General features: G+C 43.2%; 1 protein-coding gene across 8 annotated transcripts in view; it reads left to right on the top strand.

Moving 5' to 3' along the window:
- The window catches only part of mcf2la (mcf.2 cell line derived transforming sequence-like a), a 287,608-nt gene that overhangs the window by 110,748 nt on the left and 152,276 nt on the right, over nucleotides 1–24,584 (top strand). For 5 of the 8 annotated variants that reach the window (XM_039745881.1, XM_039745890.1, XM_039745889.1 and 2 more), the window contains exon 1: nucleotides 5,583–5,744. The exons of 2 other annotated variants lie outside the window; for them this stretch is intronic. In XM_039745881.1, coding sequence (XP_039601815.1) covers nucleotides 5,639–5,744 — 106 coding nt within the window. In that variant the 5' untranslated portion in view covers nucleotides 5,583–5,638. Of the gene's footprint in view, nucleotides 1–5,582; nucleotides 5,745–16,769; nucleotides 16,854–24,584 lie in introns of those variants that run through there. One more of the 8 variants, XM_039745887.1, reaches the window with a different exon arrangement.

Raw genomic sequence — 24,584 nt, 5'->3', positions numbered from 1 at the left:
TGTGAAGAAACTCACTTTTTCAGAGCACTTTGGGCTGCTTACGCCAACCACAGAGATAGATGGCATTGCTGCTACTGCTGCACATACCACATGAGCCTCAGCAAATGTCCTCCACCTTGAATTAAACATGTATGGGCCCAGCCAGTACTTGAATGGGAGAGCATCTAGGAAAAGCTAGGGGTGCTGCTGGAAGAGGTGTTGGTGAGGCCTACGGGGGTGGTGGGGTGATGCTGACCCTGTGGTCTGAGTGTGGATCCCAATGCCACCAATGCATTGATGGGTACAGTGTGCTGTAAATATGGTGCCATACTTCTGATGAGATGTAAAACTGACGTCCTGACTCTCTACGGTCCTCAAAGATGCCTGAACGTCCTGTGTAAAGGGTAAGGTGTATCCCGCTGTCCTGGCTTAATTGCCCACCACAGTCTAGTCATTCTGGACCTCAGTCTGTAATTGGTGATCTCGTTCACCATTTCACCACCTAAAAGCTCACGGTTTGAGTAGTGAGAAAAGTGCTTTATAAAATAGTATTAGTACAATTCCAGTAACATTCCAGCTACACCTTTCTTTCACTATCTTCAAATCAGGAACTTTGTTAAACAGAACCTTCCAGATTTTCCTCATCTTGCACCCTCAACCATGCTGGAAAAATTATTGCTCAATTTCAAGGAGTTAGACTCCATCTCTACAATATATAAAATCCTTTTACAATCCCTTCCTTTCAAAGATCCAAGAGTACACTGGGAAAAAGATCTCTCAATTAATATATCAGAAAAGGAGTGGAAAGTAGCAATGCAGAGAATTCACTTCGAGCTCCATATCTAAAGCATACAATTATACAACTCAAAATTATATATCGAGCACATCTGTCTCGACTAAAAACTCTCCAAAATGTTTCCAGGGCATGATCCAACCTGTGAACGTTGCAACCAAGCCCCAGCCTCACTAGGTCACATGTTCTGGGCCTGCTCCAAATTAACATTATTCTGGACAAAAATTTTTAATTACCTCTCAGACAGTCTTGGACTCACAATCCCTCCTAACCCATTAACAGCTGTGTTTGGGGTTCTTCCAGAGGGTCTTAAAGTGGAGAAGGACAAACAAATTGTGATTGCATTCACTACACTGTTGGCTTACAGACTTATTCTGATAAACTGGAAGAATCCAAACTCTCCTCTTTTAAGTCAGTGGGAAACTGATGTGTTATACTATTTGAAATTGGAAAAAATCAAATACTCATTTAGAGGATCGGTACAGACCTTTTTCAAAACATGGCAGGATCTATTCGGTAATATTTTAAAATAAGTTTATAAAGCACTGAGAATTTATTAATTTAGGTATGTTTACAAGCCTTAAATTTAACGCCGTTTGGCTTGCTCTCTCTCTCAGGGGTGGGGATCGATCTGTTCTTAACTCAATTTTTCTTTTTGTAAAATCTTGATTGCTTTGCATGGATTGTAATAAAATTAATAAAAAAAAAAAATAGTATTAGTATTATTATTGTCAGTAGCTAACATAGCTGAATAGCCGGCGTTGCCCGGGAGGAAAATAAAGTTTTTTTTAATTGTTTGAAAAAATATAATAAAAAAAACACAACTTTAAAAATAACAAACAATGAAGACTCACTAACGTGCTTGTATTGCGGTCTTGTATGTATGTTATCATCCAGTTGAACCGGCCAACTGTATTTAATTTCAAAAGCAATAGGGGCGTGCGGTGGTGTACAAACATAAAGAATGCAGGCAGTCACCTCCAGTTCACCATCTGGTGGTCGGTCCGAGTGCCAACTGGATGATATCATGCATAGAAGACCACAAGATCACCCCCCACTGTACCCAGAAGGGGGTGGGTTAGGGTTGATTTCACCTTACAGTATTTTTAGTCGACCAATAAGAAACGTGTGTACCAAGTGTCATGAAAATCGCTCTATCCATTCGAATGAGATGCTGGAACATACAGACATACACACACACACATACATTGGCTTTTATATACAGTATATATACAGGTATGCAGTCATATGAAAAAGTTTGTGAACCCCTCTTAATTCTTTGGATTTTTGTTTATCATTGGCTGAGCTTTCAAAGTCGCAACTTCCTTTTAATATCTGACATACCTTATGGACACAGTAGGATTTCAGCAGTGACATTAAGTTTATTGGATTAACAGAAAATATGCAATATGCATCATAACAAAATTAGACAGGTGCATAAATGTGGGCACCCCAACAGAGATATGACATCAATACTTAGTTGAGCCTCCTTTTGCTCCTTTGAACCTCCAGATGTTGTCCTCCTATAGCCTCTGATGAGTGTCTGGATTCTGGATGGAGGTATCGCTGCCCATTCTTCATACAAAATCTCTCCAGTTTAGTTCAATTTGATGGCCTGGACAGCCTGCTTCAAATCATCCCATAGATTGTCGATGATATTCAAGTCAGGGGACTGTGACGGCCATTTCAGAACATTGTACTTCTCCCTCTGCATGAATGCCTTTGTAGATTTCCAACTGTGTTTTGGGTCCTTGTCTTGTTGGAATATCAAACCCCTGCATAACTTCAACTTTGTGACTGATGCTTGAACATTATACTGAAGAATTTGTTGATATTGGGTTGAATTCATCCGACCCTCGACTTTAACAAGGGCCCCAGTCCCTGAACTAGCCACACAGCCCCACATCATGATGGACCCTCCACCAAATTTGACAGGAGGTAGCAGGTGTTTTTCTTGGAATGTGGTGTTCTTCTTCCTCCATGCAAAGCACTTTTTGTTCTGACCAAATAACTCATTTTTTGTCTCATCAGTCTAAAGCACTTTGTTCCAAAATGAATCTGGCTTGTCTAAATGAACATTGGATACAACAAGTGACTCTGTTTGTGGTGTGAGTGCAGAAAGGGCTTCTTTCTCATCACCCTGCCATACTGATGTTCTTTGTGCAAATTGCGCTGAATTGTAGAACGATGTACAGATACACCATCTGCAGCGAGATGTTCTTGCAGGTCTTTGGAGGTGATCTGTGGTTGTCTGTCACCATTCTCACAATCCTGCTCATATGCCACTCTGTATTTTTCTTGGCCTGCCAGACCTGTTGGTTTAACAGCAACTGTGCCTGTGGCCTTCCATTTCCTGATTCCATTCCTTACAGTTGAAACTGACAGTTTAAACCTCTGAGATGGCTTTTTGTAGCCTTCCCCTAAACCAGAGAAAGGCAACTTTTTTCGATTCCAAAAATTTTCTTTCGCAGCGCACCTGAGGGACTGCCCATAGATAAAGTCGTGATGACACAATCTATGGACAATCGCCAATAAAAACAGTTAATTTTACAAGTTTGAAAGAAATTTTATTAATAAAGGAATCAAAGGAAGGGCAGCACGGTGGCTCAGTGGTAGCGCTGCTGCCTCGCAGTTAGGAGACCTGGGTTCGCTTCCCGGGTCCTCCCTGCGTGGAGTTTGCATGTTCTCCCCATGTCTGCGTGGGTTTCCTCCAGGCCCTCCGGTTTCCTCCCACAGTCCAAAGACATGCAGGTTAGGTGGATTGGCGACTCTAAATTGGCCCTGGTGTGTGCTTGGTGTGTGGGTGTGTTTGTGTGTGTCCTGCGGTGGGTTGGCACCCTGCCCAGGATTGGTTCCTGCCTTGTGCCCTGTGTTGGCTGGGATTGGCTCCAGCAGACCCCCGTGACCCTGTGTTCGGATTCAGCGGGTTGGATAATGGATGGATGGATGGAATCAAAGGATAAATCTTAAATTTAACTAATGTGAACATTCAGATTGTTTTTCAGCACATATGAGATTGATGCGAGGATCAATTTTCGAAAGACAGACGCGCATTTCCTTGTCGATCATTTGAAGTCTCTCGCGTTTCTTAGACTTCATTTCCGTAAGTGTTCCGTTATCAGTTTTTCCAACATAAAATATTTTTTTTAAATATTATCTTTTTAATCAACCAAAAGTTCAAAAACACTAGCAATTTTAAATATTTTACAAAAGTTTTTGCGGCGCCCCTAGAAAATTCCACAGTGCACCGGTTGCCCGACAATGCCCTAAACCAGGAGACTCAACAATCTTTGTTTTCAGATCTTTTGAGAGTTGCTTTGGGGATCCCATGCTGTCTGTCACTCTTCAGAGGAGAGTCAAAGGGAAGCACAACTTGTGATTGACCACCATAAATACCTTTGACCACTCATGATTGGACACTCCTGTCTGAAGTTCAAGGCTTAGCGAGCTCATCCAACCAATTTGGTGTTGTAAGTAATCAGCACTGAGCAGTGACAGGCATTCAAGTCAGCAAAATGACAAGGGGACCCACATTTTCTCACATTAGATTTAATTTCATACAACTAAATACGGCTTCACTAAAAATCTTTGTTCGGGAAAACACCGCAGTACTCGGATGTTCGTAGGAAATGAAAGACATACCACTGGTATCTTGTTTGTTGAAAGGAGAGAAAATTATTATGTAGGCTGAGAGGGGGTCCCAAACTTTTTCATATGACTGTATATTATACAACGTCCAAACCTCGGAACTAGTAGATCTTTCTGTATTTGAATCTCTGAAACCACAATCGAAAGTCTGGCAAAATGACCCCTTTCATTGGCTAACTAAAAAGATTATAATATGCAAGCTTTCGAGGCAACTCAGGCCCCTTCTTCAGGTAAGACATAATACAGAGGCTGGAATTAATTTTTTTTTTTATCTATGATGTCTCACGTAAAGATTTTCCAATGCTGTGTGTATATAAACTGAGGGAATTCCAGTCTCTGTATTACATCTTGCCTGAAGAAGGGGCCTGAGTTGCCTCGAAAGCTTGCATATTATAATACACATACAGTATCTTGGATTGCCTTCAGATTCCTAGAGACGCCTGCATGGCCATGGTATATGAAGAGTGAAACAGTTCAGAGAGACTGAAACGACACCACAAACCAAGGTAGCTTTCTATATGAAAATAAAACAGCATTTGAATATAAAATGATCTGCTATGTCTAACAAGAAGTACCAGGCAGCGTCTACTGTACATTTGGACTGTCTGGACTTGTAAAATGAGCCTTTTGCATGTCAGGACCAGGATGTTTGCCTGGCAGGCAGGTAGCACTCCGTGTCTCAGGTGTTTGCGCACACACATATACACGGTTTGCCTTGGGGGGCCTGAGGATGTCAAAGAAGCAGCAATGAGCTGTGACAGAAGTTTACCCAGAGGGTGAGAGTTTGACCCGTCAGTACAGGCTGGACAGTGCATGCGGTGTGGTGTGGTGCGGTGCGGTGCTGAGGTGGAGTTCACCTTTGCTACTTGTCTCATTAGTTATTCCTTACAATGCCAGCTGTGGAATGCCGCGTGAAGGCGGTCGCTGTAGCATGTCATTTGCATGGCGTGCCATGTTCTTCGTGCCGCTCCCACCACTGTGCTCTGTGCCTTTATTCAGCCAAGGTTTACTTAGGCCCACACATCACCGCTCTGTCCCTTTAATCTCATTTTGATAAGCCGCAGCAGCGGTGGAGGTGGAGGTGGTTGGGCTGGCCCCCTGGTGATGACACACGCAGGTGTTTGCACTGAGGATTACACTGATTACTCAGTAAACCTGTAGTCAGCAGACAGGAAGCACAGTGCGGCACGGCACTGCGTCGACGACAGCAACTCCGCTATGAAGACACCAAGCAGCGGAGCGCACGTCAGAATTTCACTGGCCGAAATGCAGAGCTATTATTCGCTCTTGCAGGCCTGCCTCCGTCTGGCTCCTGTGTTGCACAGTAAGTAAAGCGGCCGTGACAAAGCCTGGCGCTCTGCTATTTGACACCTTTGGCATTGTCATCCTCGTCTTGAAAAGGACCTTCACACCCCGGCCAGCTGAAGAGCACTGTCTCCACATACTGGTCGTCCCCCAGCCTAGCAGCCCTACCTGGGGCTTTGCCCTTAAGTGCTGCTAGCTTGACGCATTGCTGTGTTTGTTTTAATTCTCTACCGGCTGCTCTTTCCCTAGACTGTCTGTACTTTACCGCTTTCTGTGTTAGGCTGCTTGAATAATTTGTAATTGATCCATTTTGATAGCAAAGCATTGTATAATAGGATGACTGCTTATTAAATGTAATCTCCCTCCCCATTCTAAACTTATTAATAACGGTGCCCTGAAACATTAGTAATATCGGTATGCGTAACCTCATACAGCATCCTTGGTGCTGCACTTGTTCCATTAGCTGCTGATGAAGGTCCATCAGTCACACTCCAAATCTCTCATAAACAATCCCAAATGCCTGCAACTGTGACGAGTTCCCCTAAGAGGACTGAGTATGCCTTTATGTCTCTTAACACGTTTAAGCCACCTTTGAAAGGGCTGTTTTAAGGTCAAGTTAATATTAGTAGGTGCTTAGCGAGGCACAGCGACACAACGGCTCATTGGTTACACCCTCCTCACAGCTTCAGGGCACTCGGGCTTACTGTATTTCTCCTCTCGTGATGTGTGTGGAATTTGAATGTTCTCCTTGTGGTTTTCTAAGGGTACCCCCTAGGATGTGCATGTGTGGGAAACTGGCCTGGCACCGGTGAGTATTGGCACGACGGCGAGTGCTTGAGTGTGCCTGTGTGGAACTGGCAGACTATCCTGGATTGATTCTGGACTTTAGCCCTGTACTGCTTGGATAGGATCTGAGTTCTTGCAACACTATTAATAAAAAGTACATAAAGTAATGGTTAATTAGTGGGAATGGTGTACGGTTGCTGTTTTAGTCCATCAGCTTTTTTTGTATAGCAGCTTTCACCGCAACGCTTTACAATGCAAACAAGAGTCCACCCTTCTTAAAAGGTTAAAATAATGGAGTAGCAACACAATTATAAATTACAAAACCATGACAGCATGAGGTAAATTTAATTAAACTATTCATAGCCTAGAAATACTACTGCATTCAAACAGAACACATCATCATGCATTTAATGCACCAGCACGTGAAATATAGAAGAAACACTCGTGTTTGCAGTCCTGGGCTGAGGACAGGTGCCACACCAGGATGTGCTACAGCCAGTATAACTCCGCTGTCAGGGCGACCATACGGCTTTCCTCTTTGAGCTGCACAGGTCCACCTTCTTACTAGTAAAATAAGAGTCTGGATAGACAGATAGATAGATTTGAAAGGCACTATATGATAGGTAGATATGAAGGAAGGAAAGGCACTATATAAAAAGATAGATAGATAGGAAGGAAGGAAGGAAAGTCACTATATAACTAGATAGATAGATAGATAGGAAAGGCACTATATAACAAAACAGATAGATAGGAAGTAAGGAAAGTTGCTATATAACAAGATAGATAGATAGATAGGAGAGGCATTATATGATAAATATGAAAGACACTATATAATAGATAGATACGAAGGAAGGAAAGGCACTAAATAACTAGATAGATATGAGAGGCACTTTATGATAGATAGATAGGAAGGAAGGAAAAGCACTATATAACAGGATAGATAGATATGAAAGGCACTATATAACCATACGTCCTTCCTCTTTGAGCTGCACAGGTAGTAGTAAAATAAGAGGACAGATAGATAGATAGGAAAGGCACTATATAACAAGATAGATAGGAAAGGCACTATATAACAAGATAGATAGATATGAAAAGCACTATATAATAGATAGATAGATATGAGAGGCACTATATGATAGATAGGAAGGAGGGAAAGGCACTATATAACAAGATAGATAGACAGACAGATAGGAAAGGCACTATATAATAGATAGATAGATAGATAAGGCACTATATAATAGATAGATCTATTGAACGAACAAATAAACAAACTTCATTTGTCCTCGGGGGAAATTTGGCTTTTTGCTGAAGCACTTTTAAATAAATACATGGATAGCTAAATAAGTTAGTAAGTAAATAAATATACACACACACACACTTTGGTCTGAACAAAGAAGAAAATGAAAAAGGAAGAAAACTTCTGACTTGTCAGTCTTAGTTCCAGTGAGGTCCTGTACAGATGTATTGCTGTGGGTATAAAGGACCCCAGTCGCGTTTCCTGACATAGTTCTGCTGAATAAGTCCTCCGTGCTAGTGTGGTCACAGAGAGGATGTGCAACATTGGTCATAATGGCACTCGGTTTTGTTTGAATCCCCTCCTCCTCTTTTTCCAGAGTGCATCCTATAACTGAGCCTGTCCCTTTTAATTAGCTTGTTTTCATGAACAACAAAATTGTCTTGGTATTCACTGAAAAATCATGAAATTCTGAAGGATACGATAACATGGACACTCGAAGATTGTTTATGGTTTCAGGAAGTCTTTGGCACTCCTGGTGTTGCTCAATTATGTTAAAATTTGGTTCTGTACATACAAAGCGGATGCAAACCAAACAGCAGCCAACGTTAGAATGGTGTGCTCTGCAGATCTGAGTGTCCTTTAGGTACTGTAAACTTCTTTTGTAGTGCTAGTGAGTTTAAGTTTTTGTGGAAATAAGAAAGCATAAATGTAAACGTAAATTACGAACAAGCGTAAAAAGAAATATAGCTGTTTTTCTAAATGGCTGTTAACAAATTTGAGACAGAATGTACCATTTGTAGTGCAAGCTCATTTGCTTCAGTTGCAAACAAAGGTAATCTGGATCTTGAAGCTCATGTGGAAACAACAAAACATAAAAAGAACATGCAAAGAGTTTGACAAAGATCACAAATTTCATTGTGTATCCTGGATCCAGTAAGGAGATCATTTGTGCAACTCAAGGGATTTTAGCACTTAATTGTGTAAAATATTACAGCAGCTATACATCAACAGACTGAGCGAGTGCTCTAAGGAAGAACGCTTTTCCGGATTTGTGCAAAAATTTTAAGCAGTAACAATAATGAAGTCAGTGATTGAGTTATAACTGTGATAAAGAGAATGGTGCTCGTTCCGTTTTTTGTATTTTGAGAGGAAATGTAGTGAGTAGATTTTAGGACATTCAAAGAAAACCATGTGAGACTATTTCAGTGTATGTGTATGCATCACTCACAAACTACTCTGTTCAGTGCTTGTATGGACTGGGTGTTGGGACAGGTCGTGGGGTCCAGAAGCTGTGGGGCATCTGTTGGTGAAGAAAGATTCACGGATCTTGACTTTGCTGACGATGCTGTGATCTTCGCGGAGTCAATGGAGGCTCTGATCGGGGCACTTGAGAGACCAAACGAGGAGTCTGAGTGTCTGGGCTTGTGAGTGTCCTGATAAAAACCAAAATGGAGGCCTTTAATGACCTCTTGGGCACGGCCATCAGCAGTGTGTCTGTCTACGGAGAGAGTGTCGACCTCATCGAGAGGTCTACTTACCTTGGCAGTGACATTCATGTCTCTTGTGACTCTTCCTATGAAGTCAGTAGATGGATTGGGAGAGCATGGGGGGTCATGAGGTCTCTGGAAAGGGGTGTGTGAAGCTCCCGATATCTATGCAAAAGGATGAAGGTCCAAGTCTTTAGAGTCTTGGTGCTTCCTGTCTTGCTATATGGTTGTGGCACATGGACGCTATCCAGTGACCTGAGATGAAGACTGGACTTCTTTTGTACTGTGTCTCTTTGGACAATCCTTGAGTACTGTTGGTTTGACTTTGTGTTGCTCATGGAGTCCCGAATGAGGCACATGACCTGCATTGTGAAGAAGCGTCAGTTACGGTACTACGGCCATGTGGCGCATTTCCCCGAGGGTGATCCGGCTCATAAGATCCTCATTGTTGGGGACCCGAGTGGCTGGACCAGGCCAAGGGGTCGCCCACGTAACACCTGGCTGCGGCAGATAGAGAGTCATTTCCGGAGGGTGGGACTGGACTGCATGTCTAACATGGGGGTTGCCAACCGGGATTCCGAGTTGTTTCGTCGTGTAGTGGGTGCGGCAACGCTCTGTACCAGTGCATGCACCCCAACTTGACTTGACTTGATCACTCACAAAGTTTGGCCTTGTAGAAAAGATGTAAAACACAAAATTGTGAATTGCATAACACGACACGCCTAAATCATCAATGGCCCAGCTAATTCTTTTTATAGGTCACAAAATTAGTTCAAAGGAGATCATCTCTCTAAGGTTTCAATCAACTATAATACAGGAAGATCCACTTGATAGAGGCCCCGAATATTCTGTAATAACTCTCGCTAGGACGAAGCAATCTGAATGAAACAACGTGCAATGTGCTCCTCAGTATATGGAGCTTCAAACAAGCCAGGATGCCACTGTGTCGGAGCGATGAGGTAGGCGCCGGACAGCTACCACGAGGTTTAACCTCCGTTTGCAACTTCTGGGTGCATACCACCCGTACCCCTTCACTCAGTCACTCGACTTCTCATCAGGATGGTGGTTTACAGTATTGAGCAGCGCGTCTTCATGGTGCGAACCTATTAGGTCACCAATTTGTTTAAGCGATGTCAGAATCAACTGGATGATCGTGAGTTAACAGAAGGTGACTAACAGCAAGATTGAGCAACGTGGTACACATCAAGAAGGAACATGGCAGAAATTGAGTCCTTCTTTGGTAAACAGGGTCATTTCAAAGGGGCTTTGGATCTGACACCACCATACTTCTTCCGTTGGGGTCTGCTCAAAGGAAAAGTCTATCGGAACAAGCCTCGCACTGTGGAAGATTTGAAGGAGAACATCCAACGTGAAATTGCTGCTATTCCCAAGTGACGCTTAGCGATACTTTAGGAACATGTGTCTGACAGAAAACGGAAACCACTTCCAGAATCGCCTGTAATGCAATCGATTACACACACGTCAAGGTATAGAGCGTATTTTTTTGGTTCAGATTGCTTCATCCTAATGGGAGTTACAACAGAATATTCACGGCTTCTTTCCAGTGAATCTCCCTGTATAAGTGCACATGTATGTGGAAGGGCCAGCTTGTGGTGAGTCAGTATGGTGGTCTAACCTACATTATGAAGACAAGAACACTGCAAGCAACTCCATGAAACACACAAGTCAGAGGAGGGAGACAAGAAGATACTCAAGTTATGAAGTCATTAAGAAATGGAAAGAGTGCAGCACAGCTTTAAATCAGATAGACCAGGGCCTCCCGAAAACCTGAGTGGATTGTGCAAGAGGAAGACGAGTAAGGCAGGCCACCAAGAGACCCATGAGAACTGAAATGAAATAATTACAAGCTACAATTGGTGAAATTGGAGAGACTGTGGAGTCAACAGCTGCTGCCCGGGTGCTTCACCAGTCACAGTGGCAAAGAGATGAAAAAAAAGACATCTGGACAGAAGGAGCATGGGAGATCCTGAGGTCAGCTTGAAGAAGGTTCTGTGGTTTGGAGGGCTCAAAGCTGAGCTTTTTAGCAGTCAGACTAAACACTGTGTTTGGCATAAGCCAAGCTATACACATTATCAGAAACATACCATCCTCACCGTGAAGCATGGTGGTGGCATGGAGATGCTTCTTTGTAGCAGGCCCTGGAATGGCTTGTCTCTCTATTATAAAAGAAAATCTTGAGGTGAGACGAGACTATCGCCAAGAGATTTTTTCAAGTTGGTAGAGGGGACCCCACTCTCCTCTTAAACATTTCCAGTTAACGGCCCACGTCCATGGTCCTCTCACCTCTCATTCGTGTGAATGCTTTTGTCAGACACAGTTCCTGTGCTCTCGGCTCTTATTCATTTTTCCTCACTTTATGTTCCCAATAAAAGAAGACTTATTACAGTATGTCCAAATCTTATTGAAGAATTTCATCCCAAAGGGTTATCAACAGAAAAAATAAGTACACGGCAATCCTAGCACCGAGAAATGATGAAGGCAAACGAAGTAACGCAAAAATTGACGATCGGCTACACGGCAAATTGGTTAAATGCGCATCAATAGACTATGCTGAAACGGTTGGTGGTGATGGTGTAGAAGATTAAAACATCAACTTACAACATCATGAAGAATATCTACAACCATTAGCACCGTCTGGTCTTCCACCGCACGAATTACTGTTGATAGAAGGACGTATCGTAATGTTATTGTGTAATTTATGTCTGAGTGATGGGCTGTGCAATAGGACAAAATTAGTTGTATTAAAAATTGGAGGAACAACTCTAACATAAAATTTTAACAGGTGACAAGAAAGGTAATGTAGTACATCTTCAGGCGATAACATTAGACACCAAAGGAGATCTTGATATGCCATTCGTATTAAAACGTTTACAGTTTCCCGTTAGAATAGCTTTTGCTATGACAATTAAATCATAGGGACAAACATTCGAAAAAGTTGGTTTATTTGTTAGAGAGAAAGAAACGATATTCACTCACGGGCAGTTATGCATTGCATTGTCATAATGTAAGTCCAAACACGGGATCAAAATTCAATGCGAAATTGAAGAAAAGTTAATTCCAAATATTGTTTTTACTGAAGTTTTACAGTAAAAGTTGTAATAGATGGCCAGGAACCCTGCCCTTCCGGGATTCCTGGAGGAAGGAGGAACTGGGAGAGCAGCGCTTCTTTTCCCTGGGCTCTTGGCCGGTCCTTGCTCCCTGAGGGACAGAACTTCCGGGACACCAGGAAGTGCCGACAGACCAGGGATGGTTTATGCCCGGAGTGCTTCCGGGTGCAAGGGCAGCACTTCCACCACACTGGGGAGCGTTGCCGGAAGTACATCGTCAGGCACCTGGAGCACTTCCGGGATGAGATAAAAGGGGCCGCCTCTCTCCAATCAGGGGGCTGGAGTCGGGTGGAAGTGGACAGAGTCTTGGAGGAGAGCAGTGAAGGCGGCGAAGAGAGGCATTGTGTGTTAGGAGGCCTGGACTGAGGGTGATTGGTGCTGCAGCACTGGGTTGTGCACTTATTGTAAATTATTGTAAATAAACGTGTGTTGAGTGATAAAACTATGTCTACTTGTCTGTGTCCGGGCTGTTTCCCAAAAAGTGTAAGTTTAAAAAGTATTTGCGTGTTAATTTCAAAGACAAAGAGAACGAAAACGTATAATGCAATGAATACCTCTAATGCAACATGAAACATAATTTACTTTCAAATTATTACGTTTTACTATTTTTTACTGTGGTTAATTACTCGCTATAATGTAAAACAGTTAGGTCTATTATGCATATGGGCAGATGGGCAAAGAAGAATTGGGGAAACATGGCAGATATAGAAAGAAAATGGCTTCACAACAACAATATTAATGTCCTAGAGTAGCCAAGTCAGAGTCCAAAACTCAATCCAATAAAGATTGTGCGGCCAGACTTGATAAAGGCTGTTCACTCACAGTCTGCATGATACCCGACAGGCCTTGAGCAGATGAGCAAAGAAGAATTGGGGAAACATGGTAGAGTCCATGCTGATATAGAAATAAAATGGGTTCACAACAACAATATCAATGTCCTGAATAGGACAAGTCAGCGTCCAAAACTCAATCCAATTAAGAATTTGTGGGTGGACTTAAGAAAGGCTGTTCACTCACAGTCTCTTGATACCTGACAGAGCTTGAGCAGATGGGAAAAAATGACAGAGGACAGATGTGCAAAGCTGGTAGAGAGGGAGACCTGAGGACACCGACTCAAGGCTATCATGGCTGACAAAGGGGCTTCTACTAAATACTGCCATGCAAGGGTGAATACGTCCTATTAGGTAGAATGCCTAGAGGGGCTGGGTGGTCTCGTGGCCTCGGAACCCCTGCAGATTTTTTTTTCTCCAGCCATCTGGAGTTTTTTTTGTTTTTTTCTGTCCTCCATGGCCATCGGACCTTACTTTTATTCTATGTTAACTATGCTAACCCGCGCTTCGCAGTGGCAAAGTATTGCCTTATAAGTTTTATTAAGAAGAAATTTAAATCTTTTTAAACTGAGGGAAAATATACCAATAATTATTTGTTAAGGATCTCTTTGTATACCACATTGTCATTTCGGCCCTCCGGTTGTAATCTGACCAAGCTATGCGCTGAGCTTACTCTTGAGCATGTAACGTACAGTTGGCCATGTGAACAGTAATCTTGTTTTAAATCTCACAGCTTGGATTGCTGCTGTCATAATCGGTTTGAGTTTCATGTTTTGTTTCAATTACGACAGTATTTGTAGGACTTGTGTTGAAGTGACATTCGGCATCTGTCAAGCATTGTAAGTATACAACCGGTTTCAGCGATAAAATCACATCCAGCTTTTGAGAGTTTAAACATTCATAAACATCAAAGTGTCCACTACTGAAATCGTCACCTGTCAATCTAAGATGTTTAAGAGGCATTGGCAGTTGTCCAAAGGTGTAAAATATTTGGCCATTTCAGTACACTTGAAAACAACAACCAAACTATTGAGCGACAGCCATCAACTCACATGCAGAAACATAGGTGAAGGGCTTAAGCATTTCACTCTTCTAGTGCTTCTGTGTAGTATAATTATCTCCTGTACCGTCATCAGCCCACACCTTGAACCTGTCCCAGTCATTCAATACATAAGACACAATGTTTCTCCAGATATCAAGAGTGAGCCTGATATGACCGTGCAATATTAACAAAGAGAATGGAAAAGGCAGGCGGCATCTCCGGGCAAGGAAACCACTTGGTAAGTGACAGTTCTTTGATCGATGGTGATCACCTCGATAGACATGTTAATGGGGGTACGGTTGGAATGATAAAGGAAATGGGTACCTGAACATTGTAAAGTAAGTCTAAAATACCTACACAATAACTATAATTTTAATAAATGAACAATAAAACAGCGGAGAAGCCGTGGATTAAATAAAAAGGCTGTAGTTATCAGCAGGGAGACGTGAATCCCGTGGCGAAGCAAGGAAGGAATGTAGAGACTGGAGCGACAGACAGCCTTATATAGGCAGGCAGCCAACAACGTGGGAGGTGTTGGGATGGGGGACCCAACGCCGCCTCACACGGTGACCGAGCTGCAGGCTATGGACGTATATATGTAAGTAAGTAGGATTCAGTTAGCGTTGGGAACCCGCGTACCAAATTTCTTGAAGATGGGCCCATAAGTAACAAAGACCGTTGAAAAGTTCAATATGGCGGACGACAGTGGCATCATACCACCGAAATAAGTACCACATTTCAGCCTACCTACACGGGAAGTTGAAGAATTAGTGACGTTGGAAAGTTCAATATGGTGGCTAAAAGTGGCGTTATACCACCGAAATAAGTATGTACATTGGTTTTGGTTAGCGCAGGGAAGCCGCCTACCAAATTCCGTGAAGATGGGGCCATAAATAAGAAAGTTCAACATGGAGGACATTGTTGACCGTTATGACCGTTACGCGTAGAATTTCGAAATTAAACCTGCTTAACTTTTGTAAGTAAGCTGTAAGGAATGAGCCTGCCACATTTCAGCCTTCTACCTACACGGGAAGTTGGAGAATTAGTGACATTTGGAAAATTCAATATGGCGGCCGACAGTGGCGTCATACCACCGAAATAAGTACGTACATCGGTTTTGGTTAGCGCAGGGAAGCCACCTACCAAATTTTGTGAAGATGGGGTCAGCCTTCTACCTACATGGGAAGTTGGAAAATTAGTGACGTTGGAAAGTTCAATACCAGATTTTGTGAAGATGGGGCCATAAATAAGAAAGTTCAACACGGCGGACGTTGTCGACTGTTATCGACCGTTATGACCATTACGTGTAGAATTTTGAAATGAAACCAGCTTAACTTTTGTTAGTAAGCTGCCAAATTTCAGCCTTCTACCTACACGGGAAGTTGGAGAATTAGTGATGAGTGAGAGAGTCAGTGAGTCAGTGAGTCAGTGAGGGCTTTGCCTTTTATTAGTATAGATTAGTGTTCCCTAATTTTATTTTCTTAGTTTTGTCTTTTTTCTCTTTCTTCATGTAAAGCACTTTGAGCTACATCATTTGTATGAAAATATGCAATAGAAATAAATGTTGTTGTTGTATGTGATCAGTTATTTAGTGTTTTATATATGGAAGTTATTTAGATCACTTTGCTGCTCTCACGTAGCCATCACTCATTTCGTGCCGATCGGTGTCAAAAAATCCAAATTTAAATCCACTGTGATTCAATGCTGTGTAACAAGGAAATGTGACAACTTCCAAGGAGTGAATAGTTTTTGTGGGCGATGTAGGTGTTTTAAAATGTGTCTGGAAATAGGACCCTGAAAATCCCCCCTTACATCATCCGCAGACATTCACAGAACCTCACTGCAGACACACAGTATCACACCTCTGGCTCTTTATTATTCCAGGGCACATACCAGAGAGTTTACTGGTGCCGTACCAAATAAAATTTGATTTCAAAATATTCATTAGTAATTCTAATGAACACAAAAAATAATAAAGTGTGGCACGGTGGTGCAGTGGTAGCCCTGCTGCCTCACAGTAAGGAGACCAAGGTTCGCTCCCCTGGCCCGCCCTGTGTGAGGTTTGCATGTTCTCCATTGTGTCAGCGAGGGTTTAATGCCACAGTCCAAGGACAGGCATGTTCGGTGGATTGGCAATACTAAATTGTGTATGTGCGATGGACTGGCACCCTGTGCAGAGTTTGTTCCTCCCCTGCACCCTATGTTGGCTGGGATAGGCTCCAGCATCCCTTCAAACATGTTCAGGACTTTAAAAAAAAAAGACTGACTAACAGTCAGTAAAGCTTTTCATGTTTGGCACCCCAGCTGTAATGGAGCCAACCGCTCAAGGCTCTCTGCTCTTTTTTTGGCCCACTGTTTGCATATTCTTTGCATGTCGGCCACAAATAAGTACGTTTGTAGCTGCAGTGCTGCTCCCTGCCCGTGTTCCTCTCTGTCAGGTTTTCTCACAGATCCTTCTTTATTTAAGTCATTTGAAGAGTGCCTGCATTGCCATATGGGATAAGCAAGCCTGAAAGAGACAGTTTTGAGTGAAGGGCAGCGTGAACTCCACCGTTGGCTTCCGCACTCCTGATTGTTTCTGCTGGTTTTATTTGATTCAAGACATTTTATTCAAACACGTGAGTAATTTACATCTGTATTTTTTTTTTATGTTTCACAGTGGGCTCATTTATACTTCGTGTCTTTCATAGGTAGTAGGATATTTTCCCAGCTGGTGGTCTTTTGTTGCCCATCTGATGCTTGTGGCGTTCATTAGTTTCATGATCACGTGAGAGGATTCTGCAGTAAAATGCAGTAAAGCAGTGAGCAAAATACAGATTTCTGTCCCAAGAACCTCCAGTAAAGCTTGCCATCTATTTCCTCTATGAGCTCATTTGCCCGTCATGATCGTGTGCCATTTAAACAAGTGACCCAACAGACGTCATGACAGTAGAAGCCCATGATCGGGTCGGGTTGGGGAAGCATGCACTGGTACAACGCATTTCTGCACCCACCACATGATGAAATGGCTCGGGATCCTGGTTGGCAAACAAGCAGACATGTGGTCCAGTCCCACCCTCTGGAAATGTCCGCAGTCAGGTGTTACGTGGGCGTCCCCTTGGACTGGTCCTTAACAATGAAAGGATCCTGTGAGCCGGATCACCCTCGGGCAATCGCTCCACATGGCCGTAGATGCCCATGATGCATTCTTTTGAAAGACCTGCCCAATGCACTTTAACTCTGTCCTTTTAAATAAATAACCTTTAATATCACACCTTTCTATAGTGTGCAGCACGGTGGCACAGTGGTAGCGCTGCTGCCTCGCAGTTATGAGACCCGGGTTCGCTTCGCGGGTCCTCCCTGCATGGAGTTTGCATGTTCTCCCCGTGTCTGCGTGGGTTTCCTCCCACAGTCCAAAGACATGCAGGTTAGGTGCATTGCCAATCCTAGTGTGTGCTTGGTGTGTGTGCTCTGTGGTGGGCTGGCGCCCTACCCGGGGTTTATTCCTGCCTTGCGCCCTGTGCTGGCTGGGATTGGCTCCAGCAGACCCCCGTGACCCTGTAGTTAGGTTATAGCGGGTTGGACGATGACTGACTGACCTTTCTATAGTAAGAATCAGTCCAAGATGCTGTAAAGTACAAAGGTATCATCACAGAACAATCAAAATTTTGTTTTAAGTTACAAAGTCTTACGCACTGCGGTGGGTTGGCACCCTGCCCAGGATTGGTTCCTGCCTTGTGCCCTGTGTTGGCTGGGATTGGCTCCAGCAGACCCCCGTGACCCTGTGTTCGGATTCAGCGGGTTGGAAAATGGATGGATGGATGGATGGAAGTCTTACGCATTACACTGCTTGCTTCATTTTACAATATATCAACGTTGTCAGCTCTGCTCACTTTTGTGTCCCTAGAGACAATGAAAACTGCTTGTCCTTTCTTTCTGCCTGGCGTTCTTTTGGTGTACCATCCACATGTCAGGTTACCAGATTAGGTGATGGGGAAGACAACAGTGATGATGATCTTGACTGTAAAAGGTTGATTAGTGACCTCTGATGGCTGGGCTGTCTTCACTCTGGCTTGACCTGTGCCACTTCCTTCTCTCTGTAAGGCTGACCAGTCTCATCTTTAGTCATAGGTTACAGAAGTGGCAGTCACTCCGACTTCACAGATGGCAGCTTGCTGTTTGCCATCTGTCTGTTTGGGTGCATCTGCTCTTATGATCAATGCTCCCAGCATACTCATCTTCTGAGTGCTGTAACAGCTGGGACGACTTTAAGTACTGGTGAGACATCTCAAGACAATCTGCAGTGATGAGATGAGGAAGTGCTGGCTGTGCCCAGCTCAACAGGTGTGACCTGCAATTCCTTAAGAGAGCTTTGTTTCCTGTTTTTAGCTTCGCTAAATAAATCTATGAGGGGTGAGTGTAATTCCTGAACTGCTTGCACAGGTATACATGCAAGGCTTTGAAATCTGTTGTGTCTGCTTAATATGTTCACTAGCTAGCTAAACTTCCAATGAGCACTCTCTTCTTTTGTGTCGCATGTGAAAAGTGAAAATGGTCATCTACTCTCAGATCTGCGGCCTGGTTTTGAGAGATGAGGTGGTGTGTTTGTGGTGAAAATGAGAGCAAGCCAGGCTGAGACGGGAGACGAGCGCACATGTGCATGTGGGATGTGTGTACACAGCTGCACGTGCATACAAACCATGTGCGTGTGTAAAACATGGGATGTGGGTGGGTGTGGAAGAGGCATCTTAAGGTGTGTGCATGAATGCCTTTGTGTGTTTAGCGGGGTGTGTGGTTACAGCTCATGGTTTCTCATCTGAAGCTGCTTTACAAGTAGCTATTTGACCTGCATGTCCTCCACCCACTTCTTAAGAGTCATCAGCTGTTTCTATCTGCTTCTGTTGTAGCAGTGGGTGGGGTGTTGATGGGGTGTGCGTTTTGTTGAGCTTGACAATACAAGAGTGAAACAAGCAAAGCCGGTTGAGAAGCAGCTGCCCATGTGCAATTCATTTGGTTAATGTGCCCTGCCCTACGCTCAGCAATGAGAGCATGCAGATGGATTGTGGGCATCCAGGTAAGTGTGGAGGCGTATCTGTCCTCCATTGCCACCCTGCACTGCCTGCTTGTGGGTCGCTTGTCTACAATGAAATGTTCTCTTGTGTATGTGCTCATCTGTGTTATTGTGTTTATTTGGCTAAGCTTAAACAACACCTCACGACACCAGCACGTGTGCTGAAACCCCTAAGTCAACCTGTAAAGCGCCCTCTATGGGGCTTACTCTAATAGTAATAATAATAATAATAGTGCTTTTCATATCTATCTATCTGTTATATAGTGCCCTATCTATCTATCTATCTATCTATCTATCTATCTATCTATTGTGGCATGCGGCTGGGGGTGGAGCCCAGCCGGGACTCCCAGGAGGACCGGAGCAGGGCTTGTGCCTCCTCCAGACCACGAGGGGGCGACCGCCCTGGTTGTGTTGGGGGCCACAGGTAGAGGGTTTGGAAGCCCAACCCAGTAGGGGCCCGTGGCCACCGCCAGGCGGCGCCCTGGTGCCTGAAGAACCCTGGACCTTAGCACTTCTGCCACACCCGGAAGTGCTGGGGGGAAGAGGACTGGGGACACCCGGCACTTCCGCCACACAGGGGTGTGTCCGCGGGGGATTGCCGGGAAAGCAGATGGAGCCCATCCGGGCTGGTATTTAAGGGGCCGCCTCCCTTCATTCATCAGCAAGAGTTGGGTGGAAGAGGATGGAGCTCGGAGAGAGAAGTGGAGGCAGCCAAGAAAGGCACTAGAGACTGTGAGGCCTGGACTTTGGGGGATCGGTGCTGGAGGCACTGGGACGTGCACTAAAACAATTGTAAATATTTAGTTGTAAATAAACGTGTGTTGGGTGAACAACGATGTCCGTCTGTCTGTGTCCGGGGCCAGTTCCACACTATCTATCTATCTATCTATCTATCTATCTATCTATCTATCTATCTATCTATTGTAACAAACGAATCAGGACACAACATAAAGGTTTGGGGTTTCCGGCCCCATATACTGTAAAATTCTCCACAGTATAAAAAACAAAAAGGTCAAAATACATAAACCAAATCTCAGTTAATGCGCGACACCGAATCATGGCGTCGGTGGCCATTTTATGAGGGAGGAGCTGGAAGTGGAGGAATGCAGGGAAGGAACCGTGAAGGAGGATGGGATCGATGACATCAGGGAAAGATGGAGGAGGAAGGGCGGAAGTAACTCACTGCGGGCAAACCCGGCTTATGGTGGCGGAGCGTCTTTTTTCCTGAAAGAAAGCAGAGGGAGAAAGTTAGTACCCCGCCATTCCCTGCCGGCAAATGTCTTCCCAGGTGTGTTAAGATCCGTCCGCTGTCTCCTACTCATGCGTGCGTGACACTATCTATCTATCACTTACAATATCCTTCATAGTTCTGTCCACATGTGTTTGTTTTTACAGTGCCTTCAGAAAGAGTAGAGACCCCTTTATGCTAAAATCATTGAATTTCATTTTTTCCCCATATCAATCAAAACGTAACATTCCAGAATGCGAAAATGGGATTTCAGAAGTTTTTTCGAATTTATTAAAAATAAATTTTTTTAAAATGGACTACGCATGGCGTAACTTATAGGTGCACCTGAGGGCTGTGCAGACCAGGAGCATCATGTATATACGGTGTGTACGCATAAAAATGTTGTGTAAGAACGTTTCCACGTTCAAATCGCGATGTATAAAACCTAAACTTGGCGTAAAGCCACGCACATTTCCACGGTAGCTCATACCCTGTCGTATGTAAGTTCTGCACTCGGTTTTGCAAACTGGCGGCACCCAGCATCAAACCAGTGCTACTGTTCCTGTGTGGTTTCCCTTTCTTTTTCAGATCCACATACCTGACGTGGCTTTATAAATACACTGAAATTAACCGCTTACTGTTTATTAGTTTAAGGCATCTGATTGTAATTAACCTGTAACAATATAATGGTCCACAGAATGGTCAAACTATTCTAAATACAATAGATGCTTTAACGTTGTTACTCTCACTGCACCTTCTTCTTCTTCTTTCAGCTGCTCCCGTTAGGGGTTGCCACAGCAGATCATCTTTTTCCATATTACTCTCACTGCACCACTCAGAGTATTTATATCACTGTATCTGAGTGTGGAATCACAGCTCTACAGCAGCTGATCGGAAAGAGAATTATCGTGATATAGCATCAAGCACATGCTGCCTCAACCATGCTGTCTATTGAACTGCTCTCCTACGGCAAATGCTTCAGAGCCTTTCCTGTACAGACCTTGCGTTTCACAAACAGTTTCATCCCAAGAACTCTAAATGCATTCAATCAGTCCATCAACTGCTCTTGTAGAACTGTTTGTACTTATAAGTACAATCACCTCACTGTAAACTTGCACTACAGTTATAATATTGCACAACCTGAGCCACTTTATGAAGTGTGTATTTACATATGATGACAATATCATTTTTAAGATTTAATGCAGCAAAATATGTTTATTATATTATACAGATAAAACTTCATTTAAATAATCTATATTATTAATTAAACATGGAAGGACACAGTGCCGCAGCTCTAGCGAGGAGCTGGTACTCCGTTCACAGATTGTTCCTGCCTCACGCTGTATTCTTGCTGGTGCTGACACGACACTGGAAGGATAGATGGATAAAATAATTAAACATATACTATGAAGATATTTCAATGTTCCTTAAAAGTTTTGAAGATTCGGAGTTCTAAGCTTACAGGTGGCTTAACGTCTATTACAGAGCTGATTGTGTGGCGATTGGGTATTTGGAGAAAGAAAAGGAAGGACAGGAATTGGAGGTTAGTACCTTTGAAAGAGACAGAACTGCTACAATAAATTATTTCATCTAAGGTCGCGCACAGCGCAGCAAGCATCTTGTGTAAGACATGAACAATCACCGCACCACCCATGTTTAATAACATGCTTTAACTCCTATCATCATGAAAATGATATCACGTATACATCTCAGTATTTTAGTTATTCAGAGAGCTGTAATATCACGAATGTAATGGATTCTGTGTCCTGTCGGAGGAAGAGGAAGTCTGGAAGCACATAGTGATTCACACACACAGAGCACATAGAAGATCAAATACAAAACAAAGCATTTAACGTGCTACTTTAATTACGATGTGATTTGAGAAACTAGTAAATTAAACAATTTTAAGATAAAGTTTATGACAAATTTAATGACAAAATAAACTACTTGATTAAAGTTGAAATTTCAAGATTAAAGTTGACATTTCATGCTTTTTTTCCTCAATGTGTGCCTTTTTTTTTCTTTGTACCCTAATAAACTTTCATATGAAACTCAGACGGTGGGTTACGACTCGCCTTTTTACAGCGACTTTGATATCTGACAACTTCTTTTTTATTTCGGGCACTGTGCGACTTTGTGAATTTGAGCTTTCGAATTTCTCTGACACGCTATGTCTCTTGATCCAACATGTAGTACGTTTTTCCTTTTCTTCACTTGGTATTCGCTGAAATTCTTCTATTTTCCCCCGTGCTTTTGCCATTGCCTTTTCACAGAACGCTGACCTTAAGGGCTATTTATATTGATTTGCATATTCAAAGAGGCGTAATTCTGGTAGGAGTTGGGGCGGGACAGCAGGCATGTGCACATGCGTTAATTTTCACACTGACCGGGATTTATGTAGCGGAAGAACGTGGAAGATGGCGTTTGCACAGATTTATGCATCTGGATTTTTTTGTGCGTATGAACATTTCTGCTTTTGTGCTTACGTCATGTTATAGTGCGAATTCTACGCACGCCGTTATGCACAAGGCCCCTGGTGTCTTATTAGATTGAATGTAAAATTCTGTTTCTAACCTGCAAAGCTTTACCTGGCCTTACAACAAAGCCTTCAAAGAGCCAAATGCAGAAGGTTAAAAGACATAAATTTCAAACATAACCACGTGGGGTATCGTTTTCCACTATTTCAACGTCTGTAATTATGAATATGATGTTATTTTTGATTTCTGATCCTTTACTGCAGATCTAGCCCATATGGACTTGTATTAGAAGGTGAAAATGACAAGTTTCTATTACAATCAAGACTATTTAGACTGCATACATTTAAACACATTTTAATATGTTAAATATCTGACTGATCTATTCTTGTTTATTATGTACTTCTACCTCATAGATCAAATCATTACATTCCTTCTGACCACCCCGAATTATGGCACCTTATGCTAATTCAGACTATTTTATTAATAGAATATTTTGTGGCTCTTAGCTCACCTTGACACTATAAATGATTGAGGTGGGTCATCTGGTCGGACAGTGTTATGTTACATTGCACGCCCAACCTACCTAGAAAGGGGTCTCTGTCTCTCTGAATGGCCTTTCCATTCCATTATTTTTTTTTCCTCTCTCGATATGGGAGTTTTTAGACAAGATGAGGCTGAGGGGCTGTCAAAAAGCCTCACCCTTTTGTTAATCAGTGACCAGTTTTCACTGCAAACTAACTTTTTCCCCATCACTTTAATAGCCCTGTTAGAAGAGTTCAGCCCTGTGAATTGATTCCTTTCTTCATTAAATGACATTCATCCATCCATTATCCAACCCGCTATATCCTAACTACAGGGTCACGGGGGTCTGCTGGAGCCAATCCCAGCCAACACAGGGCGCAAGGCAGGAAAAAAACCCTGGGCAGGGCGCCAGTCCACCACAGGGCACACACACCAAGCACACACTAGGGACAATTTGGGATCGCCAATGCACCTAACCTACATGTCTTTGGACTGTGGGAGGAAACCAGAGCACCTGGAGAGAACATGCAAACTCCATGCAGGGAGGACCCGGGAAGCGAATCCGGGCCACCTAACTGCGAGGCAGCAGCGCTACCCACCGCGTCACCGTGCCGCCCATTAAATGACAACTAAGCTGAAATGAGATGTGAAACGAACTAACAGATGACCAGCTAAACTGGGGCTTTAAACTCCAACCAATTTCACTCCAATCACTTCCTTAATGAGAAGCCAATTCTTGCTGTTAATTAAACCCGTTATTTAATTCCATGGCTTGTTGCTGCTCTCATTCTGCCGCAGCACTCATTTTGAAAACTGTTGTTTTTTCTGTTCTTTCTAAGAGTGTCGTCAAAATGTTTTGGTGACCTGAGAGCTCAACCTTACCAAGACCATCACCTCTCTTTAATTTCAGATACTGTGTGATGGGCACAGGGGAGCTGGTCATGTGGTGGCTTGTTTTGTGTCTCATTATTGATTGGCTGCTACAACAACAACAACATTTATTCATATAGCACCTTTTCATACAAATAATGTAGCTCAAAGTGCTTTACATGATGAAGAAAGAGAAAAAGGA

This window comes from Polypterus senegalus, chromosome 2 (assembly GCF_016835505.1).
Source record: "Polypterus senegalus isolate Bchr_013 chromosome 2, ASM1683550v1, whole genome shotgun sequence".
NCBI lineage: Eukaryota > Metazoa > Chordata > Cladistia > Polypteriformes > Polypteridae > Polypterus > Polypterus senegalus.
This window is presented reverse-complemented; position numbering and strand designations above follow the sequence as displayed.